Source organism: Cygnus olor, chromosome 1, assembly GCF_009769625.2.
Source record: "Cygnus olor isolate bCygOlo1 chromosome 1, bCygOlo1.pri.v2, whole genome shotgun sequence".
Lineage (NCBI taxonomy): Eukaryota > Metazoa > Chordata > Aves > Anseriformes > Anatidae > Cygnus > Cygnus olor.
The window spans coordinates 139,108,839-139,128,445 of NC_049169.1; the positions used below are offsets into that span (position 1 = coordinate 139,108,839).

The window sequence follows — 19,607 nt, forward strand, 5'->3', positions numbered from 1 at the left end:
CACTCTGTTACCATCTTGTCTCTTTTAAATCAAAACTTCTGATGTTTAAAGAAGAGTTGTGGATGAAAGACAGTATAGCTCGAGGCTATGATACAATGCACTTAAAGGTCCCAAAAGAAATATTCTTAACAGTTACAACCAGCTCTGAAACATAACCTAGGAATGTAAATGTTAGGGCTGGGCTCTTACATTCAAATTTCCTGACACACTGTGGGCTGACAGCCTTTAAATTTATAAAGACTTCCTACCTAAACAACAAAAAGAGCTAAAGATCACTTAGAATAATTATTTTGATCTGTAATTACAAAACAGTAGCAACCTGTGAGGAAGTATTATCATGCATAGACCCAACTGATTATTTCTTCTGATCATACACATATTCAACATTTTATTTTTTTTTCAGTGCACAATTTGGAGGCTAGTTTTGTCTGTACAAGTACATAGTCTGTGGTGTGTGTATGTCAGGGCATTCCTAACCCTATTACACACATTTCTGTAAAACAATATGTACATTCACAATGTGGTTTAGAATGGATTGAGAAGTTATTCTTCACAACACTTTTTCAAATAAATATAATACTTGGGTATTTAATGGAAAAACCTTTTCTCCTCTCTTTCTATAATTTTATTTTTCAAAACACAACAAAAGAAATAATTTTTCGGTCTCCTGTGGCTGTCCACAATCCAAGGAATGATCAATAAAAGCCCTAAATTCTAAGGAGAACAAGGGCACCTTAAATTTTGGCACTAAAAGTACCTGAGGGGTACCTAATGCGCCCTGTCAAATAGACGTGCTCATTGGCATGGCTATTGTACAACAGCACCAAGTTCAGCACAGAGCTTGTTAGCAACACTACTTTCATTCAAAACTGTCATAACTTTGGGTCAGGATGACCTCTACGTTGTGTAATGCAGGTCATAGAGTAACATTTAAAATCCCCAGTTGGACACAAGGATGAGACTCAAGGCTCCCTTCTGCTTCCCATATACCTTTGCATGGAAAAGCTAAGATCCCTCTGTGGGCAGCTGGCCTTTACAGTCTTGAGCTGTCCAGAAGTGGTATCAATTATTCTTCATTAATTAATTTTTATTTTACTCGGACTATTATCCCTCATTCTGAAAATGAAAAAATAAAGTAAAATTGGAAAGAACTGAAAGAAACTGAAGAGGTTGGGAGAGTGGGTTTCTTTGTAAGTCAGAATTTCGAATTTCTCATGCTACTGAAGTTGAAATGCACTCCAGTTCACATCAAAGGTGCACAATCCTTGTACCGAGAAGTATATCTCACACTTTTTATAATTAGGACACTTGCTGAATACATATATATTCTGGTCTGTGAAAGTTTAGAGAGGGTGTGGGATTTTTTTTTTTTCCCTACAGGATTTTATGCACACTAAATGCATCTGAAAGATTTTTCTTTCCTACTTTCTTAAAAGAATGCATGTATTTTGTGACAGCACTCTAATAGCTTGGGAGGGTTAAAAAGGATATCAAACTTTTGATCATTCTGGCATGTATGCAAATGCTTCAGGTGATGGGAGAACAAAAACCTGAAATATGCAACTGCATGAATTTCTGGGGTGAAGAACTGCTGACATAAGGACAGAGAAACAAAATCGTTGGTTTATCTGTGGAGAGTATAGTAATGCAAACAGCAGGACAGTTGGTGATCTGAAAGTTATTTTAGTTCTGAGTGACAGTAGAACAAGAATATGTATTTCTGATCACACTGAACATAAAAATTCCCATATTGATTCAAGCCAAAGCTGCATCCAGTTGAGTCTCCTGCATCTGAAAATGGGCAGTAGCACATACTCTGGGAAGAGCATAAGAAATGGGACAGATGGAAGGTAATTCTTTCCTAGGTATAACCTTCCAGCTTCAGGCTGTCTGAGGTTTACGGACTTCCTCAGCCAGAGGGTGCATTCAAAACATTGATTTTAATAGCCATTGATGGAGCTCCCTTTCATGCATTTGTCTAATGGATTTTTGAGCCCATTTATAACTTTGGCCTCCACAGCTTCCTCTGGCAATGAACTCCACAATTTAATTATGCATTGTGTGAAAAAGGACTTTGTATTGCTTGCTTTAGACCTATTGCCTGGTCATCTGAGTGCTCCTTTTTTTTTTTTTTTAATAGTACAAGCAATAACAAATAATCATTTATGCAGTCTGTGACTTCAGATACATCTATCATATCTCCCCTCCCTCATCTGCTTTCCAGACTTAACAGTTTCAGCCTAAGTCTCTTCCTTCCTATTGATGCTATTTCATACATCTAATCCTCCCTGTTGCTCTTTCCTGTACCTTTATCTATCTCTCAAGCTCTTTGAGCAGCACAGCGCTAAGTTTACAGGATGTGGGTAGACCACAGATTTATACAATACTGTACCTGTTCTGTTTTTTTCTGTTAATTCCCCTCTTGTTCTTAGCACATGTTTACCAAAAAGAAAAGAAGAAAAAGAAAAAGAAAGAGAAAGAGAAAGAGAAAGAGAAAGAGAAAGAGAAAGAGAAAGAGAAAGAGAAAGAAAGAGAAAGAGAAAGAGAAAGAGAGAGAAAGAGAAAGAGAAAGAGAAAGAGAAAGAGAAAGAGAAAGAGAAAGAGAAAGAGAAAGAGAAAGAGAAAGAGAAAGAGAAAGAGAAAGAGAAAAAGAAAAAGGAAAAGAAAAAGAAAAAGAAAAAGAAGAAAGAAAAAGAAAGAAAAAGAAAAAGAAAAAGAAAAAAAAGAAAAAGAAAAAGAAAAAGAAAAAGAAAAAGAAAAAGAAAAAGAAAAAAGAAAAAGAAAAAGAAAAAGAAAAAGAAAAATAAAAGAATAAGAACAAAGAAAAAGAAAAAGAATAAGAACAAGAAAAAGAACAAAGAACAAGAAAAAGAGAAAAAGAAAAAGAAAAAGAAAAAGAAAAAGAAAAAGAAAAAAAAAAAGAAAAAAGAAAAAAAAAAGAAAAGAAAAGAAAAAAGAAAAAGAAAAAGAAAAAGAAAAAGAAAAAGAAACCTTGTAGAAAAAAAACTATGATATAGAACATAATGGATTTGAACTAGAAGTATACACCTTCAAGAGCATCAGTGATTTAAAATGTGATTAAATAGGAGTCTACATCTTGACATATCCTGACTTCATCCTTCCCACCTTGCTCTTAAATGCCAATGAACAGGCTTGCAGACTTGCTAATTCATTGGCATGTTTCTGAGCAACACTAAACTTCCCAGCTCTGGCTGATGTCAAAAGGAGTCAAGAGTGGCTAGCCCTCATAGAATTGGACCTGAAAAGCATTGTTCTGGTAACTGTTTATGCTATGTGACATTGTCACTTCCACATTATTTGTGGAGCTTGATGCTGGGAAAAATGAATTTCTAGAGAGGTTATGAAAGATCAGGGATACTATAATGTCATCATAATTACATGTAACTTGGGCATCGGCATTACATAAAAGCATATTGAATGCTTACTTAACATAACATTTGAATAAATCATGTTTAAAATCATCATGTTCTCTGAAACATTTATTTCAGCTAGAGCCACATAGTTTAAGCTTCTCATACATAAACATTTTTGGCATTATTTATGAAAACTTGGCTTGCATCCACTTAATTTATACTTTCAGAAATAAAAGATAGCTGTGTGAATTGTACATTTCTAGCAGAAACCTCCATCATCTGATGCTTACTGAGGTTTCAGCAGATCTACAATGGTAATTCAATAACTGTGTCTATAATATCCCAGGAGTCTTAAACACAGTTTCCCATTTTTACATTTGGCATTTCAGTCTGTACTTTCTTATCTTGATAGGCTGAAATAATTTGTTAGTGCCTATCATGCTGGGTGACAGTGATGCCCTGGAACATCCAGCCCAGTTAGCATGGGTTGAAACTCCTCAGAAAAGAGAAAGTGAATTTTTTGACTCATTGGTGTGGGTGCCTCACTGCTTCTGAAGTTTCTCGAGGGAGGGTTGGCAAGGTGGGCTGAGCAATCCTGAGGTAGAAGCCCAGAAGCAGCTGTTCTCAGGAGGAAGTTTAACCTGGAAGCTTTGCATCTGGCTGTTACAATCAGTAGTTATTGCACCAAAGCCATGTAGTACAGGCTTAATTTGGACTCTGTGGTGTATGCTGGGTAAATCAACAAAAGTATTTTCTTCACTTCAGAATAAAAAAGCCTCTAGTATAATAAGGTATGCATTCTCCAAGTCTGTGGAGAGGGAGTTCAGCATCCCTTTTGTTTTTTATTCTGTTTGTACATGGCTTGTGCAAGGTGTGCAGAGTTCTTTTTAGAGTAGGAAAGGATTCTCAATAGTAGTGTCAATGTTCAGATGCTTTCAGAATCTGAAGCTGAAATAGCTCTTTCTTGTTGTTAGCATTATCTTCTGAGCTATAAATATTAGCCTTTGTATCTATATTTTTATGCTGAATCTTTTTAGTAGATACACAACATCAAGAGTACTTGTTAAGCATTCTGTGATTCACTAACATTGCTTTGTGCCCTGGCCTGAATCCAGAAGGGGCTATTATATTTCACTCTCCTAAAGATTATTTTCAAATGAATATGATATTTAACTTAATTTCTGCTTTTATATGATCTTGGAAGATTTGAAAGGTGTGACACAAAATGATGATTTATGTTTAAAATTTAACTTACATTTAGTTAAAAGACACTACCAATTCCAGCAATAGAGTACTAATATAACAGCCTTCCTGTTTCTTTGCTGCCTAACTTCCATTAGCAAAGATACTCCTCATGGAGCTCCAACTTAAAACATGTATGACATCTTCATCCGATAAGCTTTTGGAGGGCAATATGCTCAATGTACTGAAACAGATCTAGCTTTCCTTTCCGTTAAATCACCATGGGTGGGATTTACCTCATGCAATATTACACACCCATAAGTTAGACATCTAAGTATAGGCTCTGTTCATAGTTACTGCGTAGTTATGAAGGGTGATTCATCTACACTACTTCACTCTTTTTCAGCCTTTGGAGCTGCTTTCAGTCTTTGGACTGGTTTTTGTTTGTTTGTTTGTTTGTTTGTTTTTTCTTTTCCATTGATTATTAAAGTAGCCTATGGTAACTGTCTCAGACACATTTAATTTTTGATGTTTACATCAGTAAGGAGGAACCCCAGTGAGAAACATTCTGAATTGTGGTATCATCTAGAAATTGTTCAGGCTTTAAAAAAAGACCAGAAAGCTATTATTTTGTAGTTCAGAAAAGTTCTAACCTTCCAGTATAGGTTGCTCACGGTATCTTTTCCTGTATTATACTGAGTGAGACTTCAAGGAAGCTGGGGGAAAAAAAAGGGCAGAAAGATGAGCTACTATTTTTGTTAGTTTAATAATCCTAAATGCAAAACATTAGCTCTTTCTAGCAACAAAAACTCCACCAGCAGCAATACTAAAACCATATGCCCTCCATTTGATTTACCATCAACGACTGCCTGGCTGCACACAGAGCCTCTCTGCTAATAGTGACTCTAGGCAAGTGCATGTATAATATTCAAAGCAGTTTTGTTCTTTTATTAAAGTTGTGATAAGGATGCAAAGCATTTTAATGGGAATAATCAATTATATAATGATATTCATACACAACAAAGTGCTTTTAATATAAGTACTTTTAATGTGGTGCTTTTGTGATGGGGGAATTACTTTTGTAATACTTTCAGAAGCATGTCTTCTACTGGTGCCAGGCAGACAGCAGTAGGAGACTTCTGTAGGAGATGAACTCAATTTACTCATCATTCACAAGAAGGCATTTTTCAACGCAAAGACCGAAGGATTTTACCACTCTGCTGAATAAGAGAATTTCAACATCAAGATGTGTCTACATTTTTCTATGAGAAGAAAAAAATGGAGTGCATTATCAGTCTGAATAAAAGCCCATTGTGAAACTTCAACATTTAAAAGATGACATTTGATTCTTTCCTGATACATTTGCCTAACCGTTTTCCCAATCTCCCTTGCTATTACCATTTTTCTTCCAAAAAAAGAAGCTAAGTAAATTCTATCCTGATATTGGCATTTTTGCTGATGGATGCTAAAAGTTATAAGATAAACGGTGGCCATACAAGATGTTTGCACTGTTTTGAAAATTTTTAATAAATATATTAACAGAAACTGTAAATTTATGCAAGCATCTTTTTATCTAATGTGTATGGATATATTTAGCTAAGAGAATCAAAACCAGACACTTATTTTATCTATACTGTACATGGTAATGTGGAAATGATGCCCTCTTCCACCCGTAGCTCATTTGCTATCAATCCCAAGACAGTTTTCTTGATATCAGCTAAGATGCATCTTCATCTGTCATTCCTTTGGCTATGTTTGGGAGCATAGTCCTAAAGGAAGACTAAGGCTGAGCACGCTCCCTCACTCTATATCCAACCTCTGCAAATGTAGAGCGCTTACTCCAATACCTCCCAGCAAGTAGCCTTGTACATTTTGGGAAAGAACCCAGACCTCTTCTCAACACTGACCATGTGACTCTACCAAAAGGAGCTATGACTATGACCATAATCAGGGGGTAAATTTGGGTCAGTCTTGGGGCTTGAGATGCTCCTTTCCTGTCCTTCCTCCCCTCCTCTCTCCTTTGCTAAACTCAAGAAATTACACCAAGCCTACACTGAATCATGGAGGACTGGACAAGAAGTGTGGACACCATAAAAAAATGTCCTTGAGAATGGCAAACTAACCACAAAAGAGGTGTGGTCTCAGGCATGCAATACTGTGATCTTTAAATTTAGAGCAATGTGGCTTGTGAATCCTGATGCCTAGAAATATCAAAGAACAGGATTCATGTGAAGATTAGATGTAGGTGTCTACATGAGAACTGCGTGCTCCCATTGTGTCAACAGAGATCCAGTCAGCTCAGTGAATGGAACCTACATATCGGAAGCTGGGGATCCTTGTCTTGTATGGGATCTGACCCAGGAGGCTCAACTCAGTTCCCAGACACAAGCATCCCTAGCCGTTGAGATGGTCCAAGGTATCCACCTTGGACTTCAGTCACCTCTCCAGAAGAGCGTGACTCTTCTGGAGTCACCTCTGGAAGTCTCCTCTCGGTCCTGTGTTACATCACAGCCCTACGCAGTGTCTCAAGTAACTCAGGGCATCTTAAATGGACTAGACGGTGGCATCTTAACTGGAGAGCTGCCCAGTTCCACCAGTTCTGTATTAGGTGGCTGGCTACTACAAGGGGATTCATGTCATGAGAGAGACTCCACATGTCCCCGCCCAATGTACATAGGAATAAGGCATTCACAATATTCAGCGGTTAACGTCCTTTATCCAGTGCATATTTAATGTGAAATGCATAACCACTGCAGGAACAGGGACCAAACCCAATATCTACCTTTCCCTTGTAAGTGGAGCTTAATGCATTCATACTCAGGATCATTTACCCCATGCTTTTAGTTCTTCTCTTTAACTTCTCTAAGCAGACAGGTAAAGTAATGCACAGAGACATAAATCAGATTGGAAGATACAAATCAATATTTATTATGGAGTGCCCCTTACATTCATCACGCCTTATCAGAAACTACTTAGCTAAAGCTTATATTTTATTGCTGATTCCAGCAAAGCCAACACATTCCAGACAATATCTCCTTGTGTTCCCTCTTAAACCCCTTAAACCAGTGGCATTATTTCAGGAGAGCCCTTTGCTCCCACATATTCTGAAACAAACAAAAACTGTCAGAAAGAAAATCTCTTCTCTAGTCAAAAAATTCAAAATGTGTTCTGCAAAGTAAGATGGATTTCAGTTGAAAAAGCTCAGAAATACTGAATTAAGCTTCAAATCCTCTATTTTCCCCTTTTTAAAATCAACCTCATTTGTTCAAACACATTAAAATATTCAAAATCTCACAACGTATTTATTTTTATATTGAATATATTGCATTCCACTACAGTAGAATTTTTTAGTTCAGCTTACAAAAAATAATAAAATAACTGAATTGGATAATGTTCATCTGGATCAATTAGAAATTTTTTTCTGAAAATTATTCACATAGTTTGATCGAAACTATACTGTTGTATCATGTTTTTCACAAAAGCAGTGACTATTTTTTTCCTTTTACATTTCTTGGCAACAGAGTCATGGATCTATAATTAAAAAACACTTAGACAATTTCCAAAAGATTATTACAATGCTGTCATGCCAGGGGTTGAACAAGTCAATTTAAAGATTTTTTTTTTTCTATCCCTAGTTTCTACAATGATGGTCTGAAAACCTTTGAGGCCCTAAACTCTGTTTTGGCAATGGACACAGGGCATGCAAATGATATTCTCTCTTTCTCTCTTTTCAGGAATGCAGTTGAAGAAAACAAAAAATTATATGCAATTTATGACACAAGGTGAGTAACAAAAAGTACTTTTAAAATGTGATTATTACCTATAAATGGAATGTTAATTCTTTAACAGTTACCAACTACTGTCAACATTTATTTTAAAACCTTATTTTTCCTGAGCCACGACATAATCTTTAAATTAAAGAATAATACCAAATATTTTAGATCATCATGCTCAAAATTCTGTATCTACCTAATAACGTTTCCCCTTTATAGGGAAAGATTACCCTTTGTATACAGAGAATATAACAGAGAAATTTACTTACACAGCCATCTTAATTTACATGTTATCCCACAGATGGAATATGGCCCATGATCCCACTCTGTGTATTATGAGCTTAACTGTGGCTGTTTCTGATGCCAGTGCTTTGGGACCAAGAGAGAAGGGCTAGCTGGCACAGCTTGGGGAAGAGGGGATGCATTTAAAAAGACGACGAGACACTTCCACGAGCACAGTGCTGCGCCTTGGCAGTGAACGCCTGGGGATGCAGCCTCTGTATAAACACACCTCCACACTTTCCGCACTCTGAAACATTTCCTTTCCCCCTCCTTAGCGTAAGTTTAAAAAAAAAAAACAAAAAACAAAAACAAAAAAAAACCTACCTAGACAGCAAGACATACATCAGAGCTTCACTTTATTCAACCCATAGCTTTTTCTTTGTTACCCTGTATTATCACTTCCAGAATTCTTCCTAATCTTAGCAAATCAGGATTGATGCCAAAACGTTTCACTGCACTTGCTTCTCATTACTTATCCTGTTTTATGTAGGAGTGTTTGCATGTATAAATGGCTTGTTGGGTATTTTTGTTTGTTTGTTTTGTGTTTCTTTGCCTTTCAACTTTTCCATCGTTAAAATTCAAAGGGACACTTGGACAAAAATGTCTGGAACCTACATTTCTTAGTGTTTTAGCCAATCCTTATAGAGATACATCAGCTAGAATCCTGATTTGATCTTCCTTTAAATATACATAATACTAAATTTAAGCAATTCAAACACTTGTCTTTCTCACTCTGTATAATGTCCTGCACAATAGGGCTTCGGTTTTGACTTGGAATTTTGGCCACTCTAGTAAAAAAATGCATAAACAATAATTATGGCAAATTAAATTCATAATGTTATTGCCTAAATATGAAAACACAAAGAAAGGGGCTATAGCATTCTATTTAATCCAGCCTTACAGAGAAAAGGTAACTGCTTCATATTATTTTGTTAAGAGTAATGTGCTCCTGACAAAGGGATTTAGATGAAAACTCTCAAGTAGAAACACTTAAGAATGAAGTCCTATGTAAAATAACTCTTCTTCAACTGCAGCTGCAGTAAAAAAAAAAAAATCAAAACTCAGTTACTTGTGTTTCTAAACACAGACTGTGTCTTCATCAGGACAGAGACTTAAAGAATTGTACTTCCAAAGCACCAAGGCTTCTCTAATGCATTTGTGTTATTTCAGCGCATAATCATTAATCTTTATGATGAAAAAATGTGAGTTATAAAGAGCCTCGATTATTTCTTCCTCTGCCAAAGCGTCAATGGATTTTTATTTTGATGTCTGACTCATAATGTGCATAATCCAAAGGTTTTGCCTCCAAAGGAATGAAACAGTGCAGGAATGCTATTTTAAATTCATTCAGATAATGCAAATTTTTGTTCTGTTTTCTTGAATATGAAGAAAAATAACCATCTGAAAATTAAACAGAAATTCAAAACAATTTGGGTCAAGCCTCTTATCAAAGGCAGATTTTTGTCCCCATTACTCATATTGATCAATACCTCATTCTTGTATGGCCCACTGAAACATTAAGATCTCTACTACATCAAAACTGTTGACATAACAACATAAATATTTCAGTATAATTAAATGAAAACCAGCAAATTATACAACCAAAGGAAATGGATCCATGCAACACTGCAATCTGCCTGACAGAAATGGGGACAATGAGTATAAACTCAGTGTAAACTCAACATCAGCAAATATTACATACACTTTCTGACAAATATAGATAAATATACATTATATACATTATAAATTAGGTAAATATAATACTGTTTTCCTCACATAGCATACCCAACAATCATTGCTCATTATCTGAAGAACCAGAGTGCAGCGCATGAAACTGTGTCACTCCCCAGCCTCCTGTTGTCACTCTAAAGCTCAGTTTCTACTGAGATACTGAAGGAAGAAAAGCAAGAAAGCTGAGCTTTCTTAAGAAAGCATTAAGTTTCTATTGAATAGTGTTTTGGAAAAAATGCCCATCAACTTTTAATTAAATAAAGTAAAAAGGAAACCAGGTTTGGAAAGGAAAAAGGAAAAAAAAAAAAAAAAAAAGAACCTTGAAAATTTTCTTGTGGATTTTTTTTTCCAGCCAGTTTTATTAATTACACCTTCTCAGCAGGTTAAACCAGCAGGCTATTAAAATTGCTGCAAGGCAGAATAGGTAAGCAGCAGCGTGAGTCTCAGCCAAGTAAGATTAATGTCCTGTGTTCCTCAGAAGACAACACTTCAGCTGTAGCAGCAATTCTTCCTACATTTCTTTAGTTTCTGTCTGTCTCTGTTTTGTACCTCTGAACCCTCTGTGATTGCAGTTTGCTTCAGGATAAGACTGAATCTCTGTCAAAATCGGTTAAATGACAGAGAAGCCAGAGAGGAAAATGAAAATGTTCTGATAAGTGATTCTGACCTCAGCGTGTAAGTTGGGTTATGTTCATTTTGTCAGGTAAAGCCTCAGTACCACTTTCCAGTGTAAGAGCTCAGTGATATATTGCATGGTGTGATCAAATACTTCTTCCCTGATTCTCAAGCCAGTCCTTCTCCTACAGTCTGGTGACTGATAGTGGTAGTCCTGCAAATGCATCAGTTGTAAGCAGACCTCTCTCCTTCTCTAGGCGTTCCTGTCATTGCCTCCTCTTCTGCATCTCCACTACAACTGATAGGGATGAACAAACCTAGAATTCGTTCCAAAATTTTGAGTGACTCTTCATTCCACTCCCAATGCCTTCAACAATTTCTATCCTTTAACCGAGGCTGAGCGTGCTCTGCTCTAGCTCCTTCTGAAAGATGATGAATTCATCCACACAGCATGTTAGGGCAAATCAGGACTGTGCTCATGAATTGAATTGTTTGATCATTCCCACTTACGGTGCTTTGGTTCACTTCACAGAGCAGTCTCAGAGCACATGAACTGGATTCCTTTCTACAAAACTAAGGTGGATAGTGCACTCCAGCAGCATACCAAATGTGGTCCAACAGCAAACGAGAATTTCGAACTGTTTCTAAGAAAACACACCCAAAATGTGTATAGCATGGATGTTGGGTCCTCAGCAGCAGCTGTTCTGAGCTACAGAGCAGCCTCAGTACTTGCTAACACCGGCATAGCCAAGGAATCCATTGCAACCCCCCTCACCCCAAGAACTTATTTCACATCTAGGCTTGGCAGGTATACTCTTCCACATGTACTTGCATCAGCCCAAGGGCAGTCCTTTTGCTCCTCCACACATAATGCTTGCCTTTGCAGATTAGACTTAATCCATTTTTGAAGTGGCCTTTACCAATATTGGCAATGCCAAGGAAGAAAACAGTATTACCGTGCTTGCCTTATTGATCAAAATTTGATCAGGAGCATAGATCTTAACTGTCCAGTGGCCTAAAGGCTAGAACACTCACCGCAGCAGAAACCATGATAAATTTTAGTCCCTGAACTACAACATTCGAAGTCTCATCTTTTACAGGAAGAGTTTTGCTGGGACAGAAAGACTGTATGTTAGAAAAAGAGCACGAGTGAGAATGAGTTATGATTGTAGCTAAGGGAAGCAGAGAATCAGGTTCCATTTATTTTATCCAGTAATTACTTCATGAATTACTTGATTATGAAACAATGGGACTTTATAGATAACAGCCAAACCAGTAGGCCACAAACTCATGTTAACTCTTTCCCCCTCTCACCTATTTAAGTATTTACTGTGAAGTGAAACATTTCAAACAGAGATGAAAACCTTACCCTGATGTCCTGCAGCTCAGGGTGATGTCAGGGACATGTCCTCAGATGTTCTTGGATCTAGCACCTGCATGCTCTGACTGGGTGCTTTGTTTTTCTGAATAAAAGCACCCAGACTCCTTCCTGACATGTTCTGAAATAAGCTTCTTGCTTTTTGAAAGGAAAAGTTTAGGAGCTTAATTCCAGGAATAGAGTAAAGGTGGTGAATTTTGGGGCAGGACAAGGAACCTATTTCCATGCCTTTTTCTTCCTGCTGACCACATTAAACAGCTCTCCAAATGTCTTTGCATCCATCATTTCCTTAAATACTCTGTGCTGTGTGGAGCTTGTCTGAGCCTCACCTCCAGACTGGTGCTGCAGAAGATCTGTTCTGAGTCTTTTCTGTGCACAAAACCTCAAGTGCCATTTTCACAGTAAATGTCACATGTACAGAGTAGATGAGATGATTTTTACCTTTCATGAAATTCATTCTAAATTTCTCATTTGTAATGTCATTCAGTTACTGCTAAGCCTAATTGAATTCAAAATCCCAAAGAAGAAATGCTCCCAAACTCTCTACTTTCTTGTCCTATCAGCTCCAACCTGGGTTATCTTTAAAATACCCACAAATATATGGAAACAGTTGCTCTGAAAGCTCAGGAAGACAAATACTTAAATGAAGTGATAAAACGTCAGACTCTACATCACTTTTGATTCATTCATACCTCAGATGTGTTTTCAAAGTACCAGAATAGTGCATTAATCAGAAGTACTGTTCTCCAAAATATTTTATTTCTGTTATAAAACTGACAACCTATTTAAGAAAAGTTATTAGTGTTCAAATACACTTTTAAATCACATTAAATTCTTCGTAAGAAATATTTTCATTGATGTTAATGTTCTCTTCCAGCATTTAGGGTGAGAGAAATGGGTTGGTACCCTTCCCTAACTTCACTTTCTCTGAAGTCTTTGAAAGAACCTGTGTTCAGGACTGCCCATCCATAGTATTAAAAACAAACAAAAAACTGGATCCAGGTTCCTCAAATCAGTTATGCATGTACATACAGTTGTTTGATGTTTTAGCCCTTGAGTCAGGTATACTTCAAGTCACAACTCTCAAGTTTTTAAATAAAAGCTAGGATTTCGCCTACTTTGTAATCATAGTAATTATGGCACTTAAAACCAACAAAAAACAAAACAAACAAAAACAAACAAACAAAAACAAGCCTAACAACTTAAAATGAAATCAGGAGATTTGGCAACACTCAGTTCCTCCACATTTTTCCTCATGGCCTATAGGCTACCACATTGTTTTTAAAGCTGGGCCTGCTCTCCCCTTTATCGTAGGTTTCTTATTAACTGCAGTGGCAACAAGGTCAGTATGTATGACATGGATTGCACTCATCTTTCATCTTAAGAATTTGTTGGGGGAGAAACAAAAAGCCGCCCGTGCTTTCTCACCCTTACACAAAACCACAGCATTGAAGTGTCTGTCCTCTTCCTTGCAGATTCTCTGAGGGAAGAAGAGATGGAAAAAGTAAAACAGGTTGTAAGAGAAGAAATGCAAAAAGACAGATATTGTTTCCCTCCCCTTGACTAGTAAAATTTTGTGCTCTGGGTTAGATCGGTACCCACCGATCCCAGTGTAACAAGAACCCAGAGCTGGCTAGGGACACGTTTACGCTGCCGGTAGGGCATGGCAGAGAGGTCCCTGAATTGGCATTGACAAAGAGCTGGCTCTGGAGCCGAAAGCAATATAGCCAAGTCAGCGTGCTTCTGTTTCCACGCCAATTAGTCCTGCTGAAAGGCCTAATTAACCTGGAAGGAGGTTAACAATAATAACAACTGTGCTGCCTCCACCCCAACTAGCATTTCACAAGGAGCACCCAGAGCCTCGCAGCCAACCCAACAGCCAGCAGACAGCCCCCGCAACACGCCTGTTTGGCACGGGGCCGCTTTCCTTCATTACCCCGGGGTAATTAACGAAGCCTGGGAGCCGGCGGGTTTGGGTCTCACGAGACACACGACGACGGCCACCTGACAGGCCGGGTGCCCCCATATGTCCCCCTGCCGTGTCGGGGGACGCCCCCATGCCCCCGGCACCCCCCTGGAGCCCCGGGGAGTTGCTCCTGAGGGGCTTCAGCCACCTAAGAGCCGGCGCGGGAGCAGCTGCCCCCTCACCCCCGGCCCCACGGGGTGGCCATGATGGGGCAGTGGGTCGGCCATGATGCGAGGGGGTCTGGCCATGATGTGAGGGGGGGCTACTAGAGGGCGCCGCGAGCTGCCCCGGCTGCCAGTCTGGGGGCTCGAGGGGCACCCGGGGAGCCGCCCCCCGCCGTCCCCGGCTGCTGCTGGGCCCCGTCGCCGGCGAGCCCCCGTGCCCCGCAGGCGCCCTCCCCTCCCCTCCTCTCCCGGCAGGCGGGAGGGCACCGGCGGAGGGCGGCTTCCTCCGGGGCTCGGCGGCTGTGGGGTGGGCGCGGGCGGCTGCTACGGTGTCTGGGCGGGGGTGGGGGCTTTTTTTTGGGGGTGGGAGGGCGGGGTGGGGTGGGGGGGAGAACGGGGGACTGTCGCCTCCGCCTCTTCCTCAGCGGCAGCCGGGGCAGCCGGATCGCGGCGGTGGCGGCTGCTGCTGCGCGGAGGGAGCCTGGGGAGGAGGGATGTGGGGCTTTGGGGGAGGCAGGATCTTCGGGATCTTCTCCGCTCCCGTCCTGGTGGCCGTGGTGTGCTGCGCCCAGAGGTAGGAGGCAGCGTGCCCCGGCGGCGGGGGACCGCGCTGATGGATGGGCTCTGCCCCCCGCCCCGCTCCCCAACCTCGGCCCCTGCCTCCCCCGTCTCTCTCGCCCCCACAGTGTGAACGATCCCGGCAACATGTCCTTCGTGAAAGAAACTGTGGATAAACTGCTGAAGGGCTACGACATCCGCCTCCGCCCGGATTTCGGAGGTGAGTGGCACCGGCCGCCGCTGCCCGCACCCCCCCGTTTTGTCCCGGGGCTGCCCGGCCCGGCTCGGCTCGGCTCGGCTCCCCGGCTGACCGTGTGTGCTCTGTCCGTAGGTCCGCCCGTCTGCGTGGGGATGAACATCGACATCGCCAGCATCGACATGGTCTCCGAGGTCAACATGGTGAGTGAGTGCGGGGGTACCCGTCCTCCTTCCCCCCCTCACCGCCGCTCTGCCCGGGCAGGTCGAGCCCGGCCGGGTGCTGAGCGCAGCCCCTCTGGGTCTCCAAACTTTCCATCCCTGTAGGACTCGCTTTTTCGGATTTCGCTCCTTCCCTTCTCGGTGCGAGCAGAGCGGGGCTGGGGCTGGCAGCGGCCGCCCCCGCCCGCTCGGTCCGGGCTTCTTGGGGAGGGCGAAAAGCGGAAAAAAAAAAAAAAAAGGGGAGGGGGGGTGGGGGCTCGGCGGCGGCCAAGCTCCCACCCGAGCACCGGGGAGCGATGCTGAGAGCTCCAGGACCGGGCTGCACGCCGGAGGCATCTCGCTTTTTGCTCCTCCGAGCGGATTTTCGGGGGCTGTCGGGTTGACCGAGGGACCGGCTTGCGTTCAGTGCTTGCGTTCGGCTTGCTGCAGCCCGGCCCCCGAGGCAGCGCGGCTGGGTGGGCTGGCGCCGGGAGGTGGGTTTGCCGTTTCTTGTCCTGATCCTGAATCCCAGGTGGAGTTTCCGAGCGTTTCTGAGCAAATTCCCTGTTCCTCCTTGGTCTCGGGTTCTTCCTCCTAACCTTCCTTTTGCAAATCTAAGGTAAAACGAGCGGGCTGCTCTGCGGTTCTGTAGCCACGTTTATGTCATTGCAAATAATCATCTACATTAAAAAGCGGAGCTCTTTTTCAGTAGATAATGATGCTAACACCAGCTCTACCTCTCCTTCAACTCATTGTTGCAGTGTTACAAGCTGACAGAGCCTGGCTTTGTAGGTGATCTGTGTGTCTTACTTAATTCTGCCCCTTCCTTCCCCTGCTTTACCCAAAATGCTGAGATAGAAACTTTTTGCTGTGCTTCTGATCTTTTACAGATGGTTTTTGTAGACATACAGCCTGTTTACAGTTCAAGCGCCACCAACATCCTCCTATATACTCATTTAGGGGGGCAATTGAGGTAGCTCTCATTTGTAAGAGTTTGTTTTAGGCTTCCTGCAAATTCAGGCAGCAGCAGGGACATCTCTTATATTCCACAGGCTCTCCTGTACCTGTAGCATTGCTTCTCAATAAAATGAAAGCTGAGTCCTTGAAGAGTAATTCAGAAGTCTGACTTCACTGTTCTCACTGCAACCTTCCCACCTTTGGCTATGCTTCGTTCTTAGCAAAACAGTGAATTACAAATTGAATTTATATACAACGTTCTCTATGTGTGAAGTGCCGCATTGGCAGTAAATATGAGAAACAGACCAAGGTGTGAAAGAAAACTACAGGATATGCAGTGATTTTTTTTTTTTCAGCTATGGGAAGAAAGCCTGTTACATTTAAATAATTTGTCCAACCCACTGTAGCAGGGATATGAGGAAAAATTAAATATGCTGCTTGTTATGCTGCTAGACTGAGCATTTAGATCTTAAGTGAGACAGGAGCTCCTTGAGAGGACAGGTGAGCCAGCCCAGCAGTTGCTTTAGTTTCTAGCAGGGGCACAAGTTAGTGCCTGCTGTTTCCCATGACTTGGCAGAGCTCTAAAGAAATGAAGTTTCCTTCAATGTCCTCTAATGGGGCAAGGCAAAGTCTGAAAAAGACCGATGCTGATCTTGCAACAGAAACAAATAACTGTTTCTGAAAGGAAGTACTAAAGTACTGTTGTTACCAAAACTGTACTTATTTACTTCAGGAAAAAATGAGCAGAAAGGGCTTCTGGTTGGTGAACTACAGCTGGACTTGCAGTTGGTCTTGTTGCATCTGCCTTGGAAAGAAGTCTTCTATGACTAAGCCTAGCTGTATTCAAGCACTGTCTGAGTTGATTAATTTCAGTTATTCAGGTAACTTTATACTCATTTGCAAAGATTCTTGTGTAAATATCAAGAAGCAGTGAATAAGGAAGAAAAGAAGGAGCTTTTCAAAATTGCTGATGTTTATGTTTTAAGATAGTACTTTGGAGGGGAAAAAAGTCGTTGTTAGTTTGAAGACATGAGGTGTCTCTGGTGAACTTCACACTAGTTACCAACTAAACTTTTAATCTTTGACATATTCTTCTATTTAATGCCAAGCAGATATTTTTAGCTTCGACCTTTAGCCTCATTAACTATTGAAATATCTTACAAGAATCTCTCTGAACTGTGGTACTGTGGACATTAATTCCTTTGATTTAAATCTAGACATTGGTGTAACCTTTTATAAATTAGCTTGTTAAAATTCATCTCTATATTAAAAATAAAATAACCAGGGAATTAACATTCTTCAATTTTATGAATATAAATAAAAAGTTATTATAGCAAGTTTTATTGTACTGCCTTCTAGGCAGCCTGTAATGTAGCTTTCAGTGATATGATGACAATTCTTTGTAATAAGAATTACAGCTTGTGTCATACTCTTCTATTTTTAATCAAACTGTAGCCTTATTCTCAATGAATCTTCAGTTACTAGGTATTCACTTTACTTTCCAACGGTTTAAAAAATTGTGTATTTTTGGTCTTCCTGTTGAAAATTATTGGAAGTCCTCTGCCCTCCATAAGTCCAGGTTAACCTCCAGCTATCTTTTAGAAGAGACTAATTGAATAGTAATATACATCATACTTAGGTTACATGGAAAAGTTAACATTTTTCTTTACTTATGGTGCTGTAACGCTAAGCTGGATCAAGAGAGCTGATGCAAGTATCAGATTGTTTTACTGCAAAGTTCTAAATCAACAGTTTCTATTTGATTTCATAATATCTTGAAAACATCGGGGAGCTTTATTGTTACTTGACCATACTATTTACATCATACTGAAAATACAAAATATTTATGAAGTAAAAATAATATGCTTTCATGTTTATACTTTTACATATGTGGTAGCAACAATAGATTAATCAAGTTGAATGTACAAAGCGCACTTTTCAAGGAAGGGCTGCAGTCTGTTAATGACCTGCATGTATACATATGTGTAAATATATGTGTATGTATACATATATATATCCATGAGTGCTTTATTTCCCTGCTATACTTATGCATGCTTTCACATGATTATTTGCCTATTTCACAAACTTTACCTGAAATTGGGTACTTAGCCACCTACCTATTTTTGTGCATACCTACAATAATTGCATTTAAATCTGCTGTAAGTGCATGTAAATTGTACGCTAAAGTATATCTCTAAACAAAATACTAATCGATAATACTAGAATATCCTGAGAAAATACTATAAATCCTTTTACCAAAAAAGAGTACTGAAGATTACAGTTGTCTTATTACAATAGTTTAGCTTTATGATACAGAATTTTACATGATTTTGGTTGATTGTGTTCTGTACTTTCTCTGTTTTGGAGGAATGTTTTCCTTGGATGATGCAAATTGAAAGAGAGTTTTTATGCTTTTTACTAGTCTGTCAGCCTGTTTCTGATCAGTCTGCATCCGCAATTACTGAATTTTTATAGTCTGTTTTTTTTTCATTGTTGTTCAACATTTGGTCTGTGAATCAAATGTGTTAGTTCCAGACATATAATTTCCAAGCAGCCAAATACTCCCATAGAGTTTTATCCCTAAGAAGTTAAATAATCAATACATTGATTCTCCCAACAACCCCTCTTTAAACTCATCATTGTAGCTGGAAGACTAAGGTGCTGTGCTTTCATTTTCCCATCATTTTAGGATGTGGCTTATAGCTTATGTGAGATAAAGCTATAAAGTGGATAGAGAAAATGAGGGGATCAGTACAAAAATGAACCCTTCTCCTTAGAGATAATGTTTTGCAGAGAATAGTGTGATCTCCTGTAAGCAAGGAATCTTGTGCTACTGCTCGCTAAACTGCTCTCTGCATTCTCTTTGTGCATACAGGGGACTTCAGAGCTGTTGATCCAGGGTTTTTCAAAGGCTCTAATTTCAATAAAATTAAACCAGGAAAACCCAGGAGGCATCATTGGCTATATAGTCCTCCTGCTGTTTTTGAGAATACTGTACTAAGAAAATTAGTTTGACATAAAGTCAGATCATAAAGCTTATGAGTTGTTTCTGAAAAAGATGTAATCTGTTCTATGCTAGCACTGTAATTTTTTATTTTTACATATGTTCCAGTATAAAACTTCAAGTACACATATGGACTCCATTGGGTGCCTGCTATTTTCTAAGCAATTTTGACATCTTTCTGACAAACTGTGTTTTACTTGCTGCTTTAAGGTCAACTGAAGTTCTTA

General features: G+C 39.9%; 1 protein-coding gene across 2 annotated transcripts in view; it reads left to right on the forward strand.

The window, feature by feature from the left end:
• Positions 1-13,132: 13,132 nt before the first annotated feature.
• The window catches only part of GABRB3 (gamma-aminobutyric acid type A receptor subunit beta3), a 115,308-nt gene continuing 108,833 nt past the window's right edge, over positions 13,133-19,607 (forward strand). Inside the window, exons 1-3 of one of the 2 annotated variants that reach the window (XM_040535690.1) lie at positions 13,133-14,277; positions 15,152-15,243; positions 15,355-15,422. In XM_040535690.1, coding sequence (XP_040391624.1) covers positions 15,171-15,243; positions 15,355-15,422 — 141 coding nt within the window. In that variant the 5' untranslated portion in view covers positions 13,133-14,277; positions 15,152-15,170. Of the gene's footprint in view, positions 14,278-14,850; positions 15,040-15,151; positions 15,244-15,354; positions 15,423-19,607 lie in introns of those variants that run through there. The other variant, XM_040535682.1, reaches the window with a different exon arrangement.